Source organism: Hemicordylus capensis, chromosome 13, assembly GCF_027244095.1.
Source record: "Hemicordylus capensis ecotype Gifberg chromosome 13, rHemCap1.1.pri, whole genome shotgun sequence".
NCBI lineage: Eukaryota > Metazoa > Chordata > Lepidosauria > Squamata > Cordylidae > Hemicordylus > Hemicordylus capensis.
In genome coordinates this window covers 19,707,222-19,721,974 of record NC_069669.1, presented here as the reverse complement: position 1 = coordinate 19,721,974, position 14,753 = coordinate 19,707,222, and the positions used below count along the sequence as shown (strand labels likewise).

Sequence of the window (14,753 nt, the reverse complement as noted above, 5' to 3'; positions counted from 1 at the left end):
AGTTTATTAAGGTGAGCGAGGATTGTTCTTTTGTTCCAGGGGCATGCCAACTGGTAATGCCTTTTGCAAACATGAAAGAGAGAGAGAGAGCGTACCGCAACACAGCTTAAAACCACTTTGTTTTCCTCTTTTCCTTTCTGCCATTTCTGCGCATTTGTTTTAGAGAGTTCAGAGAGAGAGAGAGAGATGTTCATAATGTTATCTTCAACAAACACTCCCTTTAAACAGGGTGCCTTCCAGATGGTAACTTGTGCCCACTTCAGTGTGCATGGGCTTGGTGTGCATTCGTCTGGGCAGGGGGTTGACACCAAACCTGCCCACGGGAACAGCAAAGTGGTTTCCCTTTGGTGGAAAAGGGGCAGACTTTATCACTGATGGCATCCACGATGCAGTGTGTCGTGGGGATGCAGGCTGGTGCTCCTAGACCTTGCCAGTTCTAGGATTCCACACCAACGTGAATGATCAGCTGGATGTGTTGTGCAAAGAAAACATTCTGAACTAAGTTGCATTGATCTGCTGAATTCTTTGTCAATGTCTCACTTGAGCTTTCTTGACAAAAGTGCAGCACGGTTGCCTAGTAGCACCACTAGCATTAGCAATCCTAAGCATACCTACCAGGGACTCACTCAGCCCTAGTCTACACAGACACAGCAGAGTGATGGAGCAGAATCCTGAGACGGTAAACTTGTACATAGGAAACTGCCTTCTGCTGAGTCAAAGCCCTGATCCGCCTTGCAAGGGGAGGCCCTTCCATGAGGCAGGGTGAAGCGGTCACCTCAAGTGCAGACACGAGCAGGGGTGCAGAGGGCAGCAAGCACCAGCCCCCCAACACCAGAGGTGCAACACCATCAGCCTCCCTGCCACCCACTGCCACCACCCTGCCCCACACCACTGGGGCATGCTGTTCCTTTCCTCTCCTCTCCCTACTGGTGTACCCCTCTTCTTATTTTCTTTCTTTACTTTACTTTTCTTTATTTACTCCCCAGTTGCAGGGGAGTAACAGCAGGAGAGAGGGCATGCCCTCAACTCCTGCCTGAGGGCTCCCCAGAGGCATCTGGTGGGCCACTGTGTGAAACAGGATACTGGACTAGATGGGCTTCCTTGGGCCTGATCCAGCAGGGCTGTTCTTATGTTCTTATGTACTTACTTTAAAATTGTTATGCCCCACCTCTCCAGTGCACTACTGCTTGGTATTAATGGTATGATATGAATGCAACAGATCCGATATAGAAAATTTATAAAATTAAAACCGTTAAAAGACCAGGCTAAAAGCACCATTAAAATGACAAATTCTAAAAGATTTGAAATTAAAAATGATCAATTGAAAGCTAAACACTAAAAACACTACCAGATGTAAGTAGTGGATGAAATATTTAAAAGCTTCTCTAAAAAGATCAGTTGTCCCCCGCTCTCCACCTCTCCAGTCACCTCTGCTGTCAGTGCCTGACTTGGTTCTGAAAGTGCTCAGTATCCTCCTTCCAAAGAGTTCAGCATGCATGACTCTCCCTACCTATTTAATCCTCACAACAATCCTGTAAGGAGGTTGGGCTGAGAAACAAGTGACAGGCCTAAGGTTGCTGGGTGGGCTTCGCAGCTGAGTAGGGGTGCTCCCACAAATGCCCCCCCCCACTCCCATATGAACATCACCAGAGGAACACAGGCCCGGGAACTCCATGTTACCCCCAACACCTAGACCCACTTTCAATTGTTCTTTCTAAGGACTTGAAGGCAAAAGAAGAATGTAAGGATGTACTAATGGGGAAATGGGAAGTGATTAAGAAGGCAATGAATCGGAGGCTATTACAAAGAGGAAGGGGCTTTGGGGCGAGATTTTTAAGAGAGGAAATGATTCAGTCGCCAGGGAGGAGATGTTTCCAGATAGATGAGGTCTTACATACTTAATTAAATCTGATGTTGTTTGGGGGGATAGGGTGGCGAAACAATTAAAAACAAAAATCAAATTGGTGGAGGGTCTGGAAGAAAGGAACGCCATGCTCCCCCCTCCCCCCGTGTTTTTAAAAAGCACCATTAAAAAAAACTTTTTGAAGGGGCTTTAAAAAGTTTTGTCTGCTGCTTATATCTATTAGGGGTTTGAGTTTTTAGTTCTCAGTTTTTTCGCTTTCTGTTAATAACTTTTAATATGAAACTTTTAAAGTTTATAATTTTAAATGTAATCGAAATATAATAATATCTAATATAATTGTCATTTTAGTCTGGTCTTTTAACTTGTTTAGCTTTATTAGCATTTTATTTTTACATTGTATGTGTTCTGCTGAGGTTGTGAGCCACCCGGAGCAGTTGTGTACTGGAGGGGCAGGTTATAAATACCTTAAATAATAATAATAAATAATAACACAGCCAAGCAGTCTTACACCATGTTGAAGTCGTCAAAGCCTGCCAAGCCCTTTCTGATAGTTTTGTAGGAGGGAAGAATTCCCATTGGGACTTACGAAGCTAATGCTAGGCAGCTTTCTAGCATCCTTGGAAGATGCTTCCCTTTGCTTTTCTAGGATACATCTTCCCTTTATTTCTGCTCTCTGCCCAGGGGCATCATTAGGGGGTGGAACGTAGGAACATAGGAAGCTGCCATATACCGAGTCAGATTCTTGGTCCATCTATCTCAGTATTGTCCACCCAGACTGGCAGCAGCTTCTCCAAAGTTGCAAGCAGGAGTCTTTCTCAGCCCTATTCTGGAAAGGTTTGTATGGTTATGTGCAAAAAGACAAGTGTATCTCTTCTAAACAGCAATGGGACAAATTACGGAAATGGACGTTGGACGTAACCCTCCCGATTACCTGATGTGCCTTGTAATCTCCCATCCCCGAGTTACAGTACTGCCTGCATATACTTTATAACCCTGTGGGTCTCCAAATCCTTGTGTGTAAATCTTGTAGATATATGATGTACAAACAATCACTTTGTATATAATTGTGCTTTGGCAACGTACTGTATGCTTTGGTAGTTTGTTGGTTCAATACAAAAAATCTTGTCCTATTAAAAAATAAATAAATTTTGTCCTATCTTGGAGATGCTGCCAGGGAGGGAACTTGGAACCTTCTGCTCTTCCCAGAGTGGCTCCATCTCCTAAGGGGAATCTCTTCCAGTGCTCACACATCAAGTCTCCCATTCATAGGCAACCAGGGTGGACCCTGCTTAGCTAAGGGGACAAGTCACGCTTGCTACCACAAGACCAGCTCTCTTCCTGTGGCCTGTGGGTAGTGTTCCCTGCTGCATCAGGTTGTTGACTAAAACTTCCACCGCAGCTGCAAATGCCTTTGATTGGAGAGTATGGAAGTTGTCATGAACACCATCTGGGAATCCCTGTTAAGGGAACACTGCCTGTGGGGGACAGGCCTGCAGTCAATTGGCCAGAGTCCCTAATATCATCAGTGTGCCCCCCACATGGCCTCCTCTAGAAAGGAAGTGTAGCAGTGGAGGTACCTGCACAGAGCATAGCTGGCACCTAGCCTCTGCTGCTTCCACCATATGTGCTTCATTATAATATAGGACACTTTAAAAAAACAAAAACATCTCGGGGGGATATGATCTAGTTTAATGATGAAAAGGGGTCTGTGGACCCAGGCCCCAGACCTTTTAAGTACCCAGTGCTGCCCCTGTCTCTGCCTTTCAGGGGCTCCGTCTATGGGATGGCGCTGAATAAACTGGGATGGCGCTGAATAAACTGCTGGCTTGTATATTCTTTAAAGGGAGACCAGCTACAACATGCTCAACATTGTCTCAACATGCTTTGGTGCAGCTTGAGATCTTTTGCGCTGCACACAGACTAATTTCCATGGTGAGGGCTACTAGCCCCAAGAGGGGATTAGACAAAATTCATGGAGAAGAAGCTATTCTCCGTGGCTATTAATTATGACAACCCTTACGCTCAGAGACAGGCTGCCACAAAACATCCGTTGCTGTTAAGGCAAGGCAGCAACAAGGTGGGCTATTCTCTGCATACTCCACGCATCTGGTGGGCCACTACAGGAAATAGCATGTTATTTATTTTATTTATTTTTTACATTTTATATCCCGCTCTTCCTCCAAGGAGCCTAGAGCGGTGTACTACATACTTAGGTTTCTCCTCACAACAACCCTGTGAAGTAGGTTAGGCTGAGAGAGAAGTGACTTTGAACCCAGGGGGTCGCTGTTTGGGGTTCTCAAACTTCAGTGGTCCCCAGATGTTGTTGGACTACAATGCCCAGCATCCATTGTGACTGAGGTGATGGGAGTTTATTTTATTGTAATTATTTTTTTCATTTAATATTGTATAAATATTATTGAATAAATAAATACTGTATCTATTCTTCTTCCAAGGAACCTAGAGCAGTGTACATGGGAAATGTTTATCCTCACAACAACCCCGTTAGATAGGTTAGGCTGAGAGATACGTGACTGGCCCAGTGTCACCCAGTGAGTTTTATGGCTGGACAGGGATTTAGATGTGGGCCTCCCTGTTCCTGGTCCAACACTCTAACCACTATGCCGCATTGGCTCTCAACATCAATTGCTATAGTCCAACAACATCTGGGGACCAGGGTTCCCTCTAACAGGGATTCCCAGATGTTGTTGATGACAACTCCCAAAATCCCCAAGCAAAGGCTACTGCAGCTGGGGAGGGTGGGAGTTGTCGTCAACAACATCTGGGAATCCCTGTTAGAGGGAACACTGTTGGGGACCTAAGGTTAAGAACCTCTGGCACACTGGACTCGATGAACTTTTGGAACTCCATGTGTACAGGGACGGACTTTTCAAAATTCCCAGCTGTGGGCCATCATTGCACCGTGTGCAGATCTGCTGCCACTGGGAATTGTGGGAGAGGGGAGCCCCAATGTCCAGCAACCCCAGGAAAGCAGGGGTCGCTGTTTGGGGGCACAAGCCAGGGTACACATGTCCACATGGGTGGACTGGCTGGCAGAGGACACTCTTTGAAAGTTATCTGGCGGGCGGCAGTTGCCAAGACGGGGAGAGAAGTTGCTGGGGTAACCTTCCCCGTGGCTTTTCTGCACAGAGCAACCTGGCTCAGTGTAGAACCCCCATGGCCTGACACTCTTGTGAGAGAGCTGTACATGGGAGAAGGGGTTGTCACCCATTATTAGAGATTCTGTACGACACCCCTGTCCCCACAGACGGTCCTTCTCATGAGTTGTGAGGGCGTGTCCCCATGGCCTGACACTCTCATGCGTGAGCGGCCCACTCAGGATCAGCATCCATCATTGTCACATATGAGGAATCTCCCCTCTCTGTATTGGCAGTGCTGATCCTGCTGCCTGGCCCTTCTCGTGAGTAAGCCCGGGGAGCGCAAAGGTCCCCGAAGGGGGGGGGGGGCTGGGGCCCCCTTCCCCAACTTGTTTGTTCAAAAAACAGAAACTGCCTGTCCAAGAATCCAGGTTGGGGTTGCATTTTAAACCCAACACCAGGAACCCCTCTGCCAAAGGTTCCTGTCCCAGTGCTGTGATGGGTTGCCCTGTTTATGTTACCACCTGGAGTGCTTGTGCGAACATACATCATGGTTGCTTTATGCTTGGGAAGCGAAGCACTTTCTGCCAACTACCAAAACGACAAATATTTATATACCGCTTTTCAACAAAAGCTTCCAAAGCAGTTTACATAAGGAAATAATAAGATAGGAGAGGAGGGGAGGGAGAGGGAGAGGAGAGCCTGTGTGTTTTCATCTTGGTCTGCCTCTGGCATTGACATCTGTACCATCTCTTGTCCCATCTGGGAGAAGTTAGAGCAGCATCCTCCAAAACCATACCTTGGCTATCTCTGCCATTTGAATAATCTTCCTCCCCACCCCCTTGGGCCTCTCCAGTAGGACAACATTTAAATCTGCTTTTGTGATGTTCTCTGCCTCCGCATCTTGAAAGCAAAGTAGCATGAGCCAAACGTAGGCCGAAACTGGGGAGGTGCAATAATCCGGCCGCCTGGACCCCACTGCAGAAACCCTCCACACCCTGGTGGAGAAGCAGACCTGCAATTGCGATCGTGAGCATGGCCGTAGCAGGACTTAAACAGGACAATCTGGAAGGCTTGGGGAGAACAGCTGCAGGAGTGCAGAGCAGAATCCCATCTTTTCCAGATGCAGACTCATGGCTGTCTTTCTCATTACCACCTGTGAGATTTCTCTTTTCGCCTTTATCCTCTGCCCAGTCAAAATGTGGAAGCATCCACCCACAGCTGCGTGGTGAGCGCTTCCTGACCTGAGGTATGTGCCACAACAGCTACCATTGTATTCTGGGCAACTCCTTCACAATTCCCTGCCAGCTGGAGGGCGGAGAGCTCAGGCCGGCTTGCTTTGCGCAGGCTGCGTCAGCACCTTGGTGCAACACACACCACTGTGGCCACCACAACAGTTACAACCCCACCCCCATTAGAGAACGGGGCCATAGCTCAGTGTTAGAGCATCTGCTTGGCATGCAGAAGGCCCCAGGCTCAGTCCCTGGCAGCATCTCCAGGTAGGCCTAGGAGAGACTCCTGCCTAAATCTCAGAGAACTGCTGCCAGTCAGTGTAGACAATGCTGAGCTAGATGGATAAAGGAGTATAAGGCATATTTGGCTGCCTAAGACTCTTTGGCATGACATTTGGGGTCCTGAAGCCTCACATAGGAAGCTGCCGTATACTGAGTCTGGCCATTGGTCTATCTTGCTCGGTATTGTCTTCACAGATTTCACTTTTGAAACCTGGCAGCGGCTTCTCCAAAGTTGCAGGCAGGAATCTCTCTCAGCCCTATCTTGGAGAAGCCAGAGAGGGAACTTGGAACCTTCTGCTCTTCCCAGAGCGGCTCCATCCCTTAAGGGGAAAATCTTACAGTGCTCACATGTGGTCTCCCATTCAAATGCAACCAGTTCAGACCCTGTTTAGCTAATGGGACAAGTCATGCTTGCTACCACAAGACCAGCTCACATCTTATATGCATACAGCAGTGTGCTCTTGCTTTATAGATATTTTACTACCTGAAGGTAATTGTCCTTTCCCCCCTGGGTAGTTGTTTGCATTCTGATCAACAGTACCAGCCCAGATATTTTATTTTATTTTATTTAACTTCTATGATATTTTTTCATGTTGCTTCTCGGCTTTCTAATAAGCTTGAACACAGTGACACCAGGTGGCGGATACCAAAATGGTCACCACTGTAATGACCAGGCCCAAAATACTAGATCCTTCAGTGAAGAAGCAGCGGGGTGTGTGAGAGAGAGTGTGTGTGTGTGTGTGTGTGTGAGAGAGAGAGAGAGAGAGAGTGTGTGTGTATCTGAGTGAGAGTGTGAGAGAGAGAGAGATCCCTCAGTTAAAAAGCATTACTCCCAAAACAGGAAATCTAACGTGGTGGTTTGCTGACATTTGAGGAAGCAACTTTCAAAACTGTGAATAGCAAGCTGATAGCAGTGCCAGCTAATAGCGTGAAGTTTTAAGCAGAGGGTGCTTAAAAATGTACTGGTAGGAGGAGTACAACATGATTTAGGTGACGAGATGCACAGGAGAAGAGCCTCCTTGCCTCAGGACTGCCTTCAGCTCTGCTTCCCTATATCCAGAGACTCTCCCCAGTTCTTCACCTGCCATTGCATGATGCTTTAATCCTAGCCAAACTGACAACTTTTCCTTTCCTCACAGACATTGGACTGTTTTCCTTCCTTACAACTATTCCAAGCTGAAAGCCAGTCCTAACCTAAGAATAGGCACTTCCTTGTTGGGTTGTTGGACCATGGCTCTGCTGTGGCCTAGCATTTGAAAAATATGCTGTGTTAAGGCAGCAAATTGACATCTTTAAGGAATGGAAATATTGTGATCTCACTGCAGGATAAAAATAACCATGTATACCACTCGGAGCTCCTCGGAGGAAGAGCGGGATATAAATGTAATAAATAAATAAATAAATAAATAGAGTGACAGAGCTAGGGTTGGTGCTGAAATTTTGAAAAAAGTGAAATCTGAAGAATATTTCAGGACCTGAGACAAAATTTATTTTCAAAGGAAGCCCAACAGGGTTCTGTACGAGAAGTTACATTGCCCAGGGGTTTCTGCATTTTTCCAAGGAGGGCCCTTAGAAGTCCGGTGTGCAAGTGGGTAGTTGCAACAGCCCAATGTGGGTACACAGCCCAGCTCAAGCTGGAGTCAGGTCCAGAGCAATAACTCAGATCTCAGAAGGGACAGAGGCAGGGACACAGTCAAAGGTAGGCAGATGGGTCAAGTCCCAAAAGGCTGAGTGGGAGGCACAGGGTTGGGGTAGGCAAACTTGACACTCCAGCCGCTGTTTTTATTTATTTAATTTATTATTTATTTACTCAGTTTATATACCTCCCTTCCTAAAGTGGCTGGGGCTGGTTTACATTAAAATCAGAAACCCATAATAAAACAATTACAATTTTTTTAAAAACCAGATTTAAACCAGATTAAAATTTAAATTAAAACTAGAGATCATCAAAAGTCAGGCTAAAGAGATGGGTCTTTAAGGTTCTCCTGAAGGCCTCCAAGGAAGATAATCCTCTTATGGGGAGCGTGCTCCACCACCCAGGGGCAACAACTGAGAAGGCCCTATCCCAGGTCGCCACCAGAGGAACTGGTGGCACCTGAAGATGGACCCCTCCTGGGTGCTTTCCAGATTGGAACCTGCAACGGGGTCACGGCGGATCTCGGAAGTGTGCTTCCCCACTTCCTGTGTTGTGACACCACAGTCCCAATGCTAACCGCAGGGTGCCATTCACATTTCCGATGCCTTGCTTCGGATTCAATCGCTGCAATATAGAGCTAGGACGTCATATATCCGGTGCAAAAAAAAAGGTGTTCTTTTTTCTGGTTGTAAGTTTTCACGAGGCTGCTCCCCCTGCAGGTTTTACGTTTTGAATGTGATTTGCTGGAACGAGGCATTTAGCTGCTGTTGAGCGGCTAATCTGGAAAGCGCCCTGATGATCTTAACGAGTGGTGGGGATCATGTAGGAAAAGGGGCTCTCTCAAGTTACCCCTGACATATGCCAGAGTGGCCGTGAATGATGGGAATCATTGTTCAACAACAGCTGGAGAGACAAGGTTGCCCACTCCTACTCCTAAGCATCAAGTTGCTCAGATTGAGGAACTAAGCCTGAAGCAGTTATTATATATGGCCAGCCAGGCCCCTGTTGTCTCACCTGGTCCAGGTGTGTTGCTGACCTGCAATACCCTGCAATTTCCTGGGTGGTGCTGCAACACAGCATAGCTCAGGCCAGTAGTTCCCTCTGCCTGAGAGCTACCTAAGGGATACACGGAGTCTGGGCTCTGCTACCATAGTGCCTGGTTTGACTCCTCTGGTAATTTGGGTGGGGTTCGCTGAAAAAAGGGGTGGAATTCAAAGACATGTCTCTGAGCATTTGGGAGTTGCAATTCCTGGAAGGAATCTGATCAGTGGCAGAGCCTGACCGCCGGCGGCCCATGTGTGGTCCCGGCGGTGGCCCCGCTGGCCCCGCCCCCATGTCTGATGTCAGATGTGGGGGCTAGCCATGCCCTCGTGTCTGATGTCAGACACAGGGGGCACGGTCTGGCTCCCGAACGGAGCCTTAGACTCCATTCAGGAGTTGGAATTCAACTCCTGAAGGGGCCATGCGGCCCCTACTCGGGAGCTAAACCAGCACCCCCGCATCTGACATCAGACGTGGGGGGCATGTCAGGGCCGCGAGGCACAGTCCCTGATTGGGCGTGGCCCAGGTTCTTTGAACCCGTTGGTCCAATGGTGGCTCTGCCCCTGAATTTGATATCCAGGATGTGTGCCGTACATGGAAATAATGCAATTCATTTCAGGAAGAACCTAGACTGTGGCTAATTACCAAACATGGGTGCCAGCAGTGACTAAAATATAGCATTTCTCTCCCCTCTCTTAAAACGACAAAATAACTGGGAGTTACTAAATGCTTGCACTATTTTGCTAGGAGTCGGTCATAATAACTGCCTGCAGCCGCTGACGGAACACGGCATATGTTACTCCCACTGCTGTGGGAGTGGATTTCAAGACCACCTTTGTTTCTGGAAATCTTTGTAACAGTTACTTTTTACGAGGCTGAGGAGAGGCCAGCTGCAGCCTCGCAAAATGCGCTGCTGTTCAGGTCAAACGAAGCCGGCTGTCACTTGTAACTTCTTGAGGCAGGAGGGATTGCATGGGAATAAACTGGGCTGCTCTGGAGCAAGGGGCTTGCAGGTTGCAGCTCCCACAGCCAGCTAGCAAAACAGACGGCAACTATGGGAGCATGCTGATGTAACATTTAAAAAGGAGTTGCATCAGACCTTCATGCACATGGTAACCAGCTGAGTTCTGCTTTCACCATGTCAGCGACAGGCATACGTACCATTCAAAGGCAGATCTGGCTGAACATACAAACCTGCCTCCTACTGAGTCAGACCCTTGGTCTACCTAGCCAAGTACTGCCTACACTGACAGGCACCAGGTTCCCCAGAGCCTCCGGCAGACAGGAGTCTTTTCTTAGCTCTGCGACCTAAAATCCGTAGTAGGAAACGGGAGCAAGATTAGCTGAGGAAGTTAAGAAAGGAGAAGAGGGCAGGGGCCAAGAGGAGGAACAGGAGGACAGCCAAGGGAAGCGCCCCAGCATCCCAGCAGAGCCCACCACTGGCAATGCTTGTCCAGACCACTCCCAGGAAGATGGGGCATGGAATTCCTCCTGGTGGCTGTGCTGGTGTCAGGACCGACCCAGACTCCAGGCCAGAGAAGATCCTCTCAGATGAGGAGGAGCATCCTCCATCCGGCCCTGATTAAAGTCCTCTATAGCAGGGATTCTCAACGTTGGATCCCCAGATGTTATTGGACTTCAACTCCCATAATCCCCAACCAAAGGCCACTGGGGCTGGGGATTATGGGAGTTGAGGTCCAATAGCATCTGAGGACTCAATGCTGAGAATCCCTGCCCTATAGTACACATGAGCCAGCTGGAGAGGTCAATGCTACCCCTGCTAACTGGGCAAAGAGGCACCTTTTAAATGTGGTGATTCTCTTGTATTTTGCAGGGAGAGAGCAACTGGCCCTACCCACCCCTAGCACAGTACCTCCAGTGACTGTTGCTGGTGTCTATCTAGGTTTCTTTTTAGATTGTGAGTCCTGTGGGGACAGGGATCCATCTTCTTGTATTTATTTATTATTTCTCTGTGTAAACCGCTTTTGAAACTTTTGTTGAAAAGCGGTATATAAATATTTATTGTTATTGTTGATACCATATGGCAGGGGACGAATGTACATGGTGATTTCTGACAAGGCCTAAGAGGTCACAGCCTTGCTTTAATTAAAAAAAATAAATGCAAGCACTACTATAAAATTTTATCAATGCTGTGTTAGAGGAATGAAAATTGGCAGGAATGTTCTGCAAAGCTTACTCCATGGACAAAGTACAATGATTTGTTCATTGTGACCTTGACCCTAACCCTTTCCTCTCTGGAAAAATGACTGTAATTTTACCCTAATCATAAGGGGACAAAGAAAGGGTGATGCCACACAGAACGTTGCAACTGCATCAATGCTATCGCCTATTTTCCATCTCTAGGAGGGATGTTTCCCATCCCTTTAGGAGAGAAGACATTGCCAAAAATCATTATGAGCATTCATCCCTTAGGAAGGTATTAATGGTCAGAATTTGTGGTCCTGACTCATAGACTATTTATGAACAATAACAAAGGGAAATCAAACGATTAGATCCTACCTCCTCTCATTATCATCAAGGTGAGCGAAGAGCACGTTCTTGGAGATGGCCTTTGCCAGAGCTGTCATCGTTTTGTAGTCCTTTGGGATAACCTGAAGTTGGAGCGAAGAAAGAGAGGCGGGTAGGGTTGAATGCAACATAGACTTAACAGCTTGCTCTCAACTTTGTTCAAAGCTATCTAGTCCACAAAATCTGAATTTATTCCAAGTTCACTTGTTGATCCTGCTACTTCCTAAGCCTGATGCCAGCAATTGCTACGTCATTTGTGCTGTCACTAAAACCAGCATCCAAAATCATAAGACACTTGTGAACTAGCATCACATAACAGGAAGGGGCTTTAGTTCAATCATTTAGTGGGAGGAGAGGTGATCTTGTGGTAGCAAACATGACTTGTCCCCCTAGCTAAGCAGGGTCCACCCTGGTTGCATATGAATGGGAGACTAGAAGTGTGAGCACTGTAAAATATTCCCCTCAGAGGATGGAGCCGCTCTGGGAAGAACAGAAGCTTTCAAGTTCCCTCCCTAGCTTCTCCAAGATAGGGCTGAGAGAGATTCCTGCCTGCAACCTTGGAGAAGCTGCTGCCAGTCTATGAAGACAAATACTGAGCTAAATAGACCAATGGTCTGACTCAGTATATGGCAACTTCCTATGTTCCTATATTTGGAGAGGAGAGCTGGTCTCGTAGTAGCAAGCATGACTTGTCCCCTTAGCTAAGCAGGGTCTGCCCGGGTTGCATATGAATGTGAGACTAGAAGTGTGAGCCCTGCAAGATATTCCCCTGAGGGGATGGAGCTGCTCTGGGAAGAGCAGAAGGTTCCAAGTTACCTCCCTTCTTTGAGCTCTGCATCCAGTTGCTGCCTTGCTAGGCCTGGGTGTGGACCTGGGTACTGGTCTAACTCAATATAAGAGAGCTCTGTATGCTGGGCGCTTTCCAGATTGCATGCTGCAAGAATTCCGTTACGTGTCCGCTAAGTGTCAAGTGTCATATTTCCGATGCCCTCTTCTGCTGAGTTTCAGTGCTACAATGCTGCATGTATGTTGCAGGAAAATAGCAAAAAAAAAAAAAAAAATCCATTTTAGGAGGGTTGCAATGCTGTTTCAGAGGTGTAAGTGGCATGGTGTGGATGGTTCGTTCAGTGAGGGAGACGATTTGTTGACATTGACCATTCCCACTTCGATTTATTATTATTATTCTCTCTCTTCTTGTTTACACAGCAAGACAGTTGTTATTGACTGGTTTGTTTTATCCAGACATTGAGTCCTTCCTAAGGACCTGGGATGGCTGCATTTTATTATCAATATTGTTCTTGTTGTTATTATGATAGATATCATCACAGAATATAGGCTGTTCACAGTAAAGCTGCTTTTTTTATTTGGCTGATGGTGATTTCTGTGGCCCCTATGGTGTTGAGGTGCTCTTCAAGGTCTTTGGGAACTGCACCCAGGGCGCCAATTACCACTGGGATTATTTTGGTCTTTTTCTGCCACAGCCTTTCAATTTCAATTTGTAGATCTTTGTATTTTGTGATTTTTTTCTATTTCTTTTTCTTCTATTCTGCTATCCCCTGGTATTGCTATGTCGATTATTTTCACTTGTTTTTCTTTCTTCTCGACTACAGTTATATCTGGTGTATTGTGTGGCAGATGTTTGTCTGTTTGTAGTCGGAAGTCCCATAATATTTTTACATCTTCATTTTCTACCACTTTTTCAATTTTATGGTCCCACCAGTTTTTGGCTATTATTATTATTATTTCTTGTTCACACAGTCAGACAGGTGTTATTGACTGGTTTGTTTTATCCAGACATCGAGTCCTTCCCAAGGACCTGGGATGCCAGAATTTTATTGTCAATTGTTATAGATATCGTTGCAGAGTATAGGCTGTTCCCAGTAAAGCTGCTTTTTGTAATTGGCTGATGGTGATTTCTGTGGCCCCTATGGTGTTGAGGTGCTCTTCAAGGTCTTTTGGAACTGCACCCAATTACTACTGGGATTATTTGGGTATTTTTCTGCCACAGCCTTTCAATTTCAATTTGTAGATCTTTGTATTTGGTGATTTTTTCTATTTCTTTTTCTTCTATTCTGCTATCCCCTGGTATTGCTATGTCGATTATTTTCACTTGTTTTTCTTTCTTCTCGACTACAGTTATATCTGGTGTATTGTGTGGCAGATGTTTGTCTGTTTGTAGTCGGGAGTCCCATAATATTTTTACATCTTCATTTTCTTCAACTTTTTCAGTTTTATGGTCCCACCAATGTTTGGCTACAGGTAGCTTGTATTTTTTGCAGATGTTCCGGTGTATCATCCCTGCTACTTTGTCATGCCTTTGTTTGTAGTCAGTCTGTGCAATCTTTTTACAACAGCTGATTAGGTGGTCCACAGTTTCATCTACTTCTTTACAAAGGCAGCACTTGCTGTTTGTGGTGGATTTTTCAACTTTTGCTCTTATTGCATTTGTTCTTAGTGCCTGTTCTTGTGCAGCCAATATTAAACCCTCTGTTTTTTTCTTCAAGTTGCCATTCTTAAGCCATTGCCAGGTCTTGGTGATGTCTGATTTTCCACTTATATTATGCAAATATTGACCATGCAGTGGCTTATTTTTCCATTTTTCTGCTCGGTTCTTGACTTGTTCTTTCTTGTAGGCCTGCTTTGTTTCATTGGTGTTGAATAGTTTCGCATTATTGACCATTTGAAGTGCATCTTCTTCACTGTCCTTGATATATTCTTCAAGGCCTCTTTTCTCCTCCTCTACTGTTTGATGGACTTGCAGCATTCCTCTTCCACCTGAGCTGCGAGGGAGGTATAGCCTATCGACATCACTGCGGGTGTGCAGAGCATGATTGATGGTCATGATTTTCCTGGTCTTACGATCTAGCGTCTCTAGCTCTGCCTGGGTCCAGTCTATTATTCCTGCAGTGTATCTGATAACAGGTATAGCCCAGGTGTTTATGGCTTGTATGGTGTTCCCGCCATTGAGTTTGGACTTTAGGATTTTTCTAACTCTCCTGAAGTATTCACTTCCAATTTTTCTTTTAACTTCAGTGTGTGCAATGTTATCAGCCTGGAGAATGCCCAAGTATTTG

The 14,753-nt window shown here is 46.2% G+C and overlaps 1 protein-coding gene across 3 annotated transcripts in view; it reads right to left on the bottom strand.

The window, feature by feature from the left end:
• The window catches only part of PRKAR1B (protein kinase cAMP-dependent type I regulatory subunit beta), a 150,655-nt gene that overhangs the window by 91,214 nt on the left and 44,688 nt on the right, over positions 1 to 14,753 (bottom strand). For all 3 annotated transcript variants that reach the window (XM_053277084.1, XM_053277086.1, XM_053277085.1), the window contains one exon: positions 11,671 to 11,762. In XM_053277084.1, the coding sequence (XP_053133059.1) occupies positions 11,671 to 11,762 (92 nt within the window). The remainder of the gene's footprint in view (positions 1 to 11,670; positions 11,763 to 14,753) is intronic.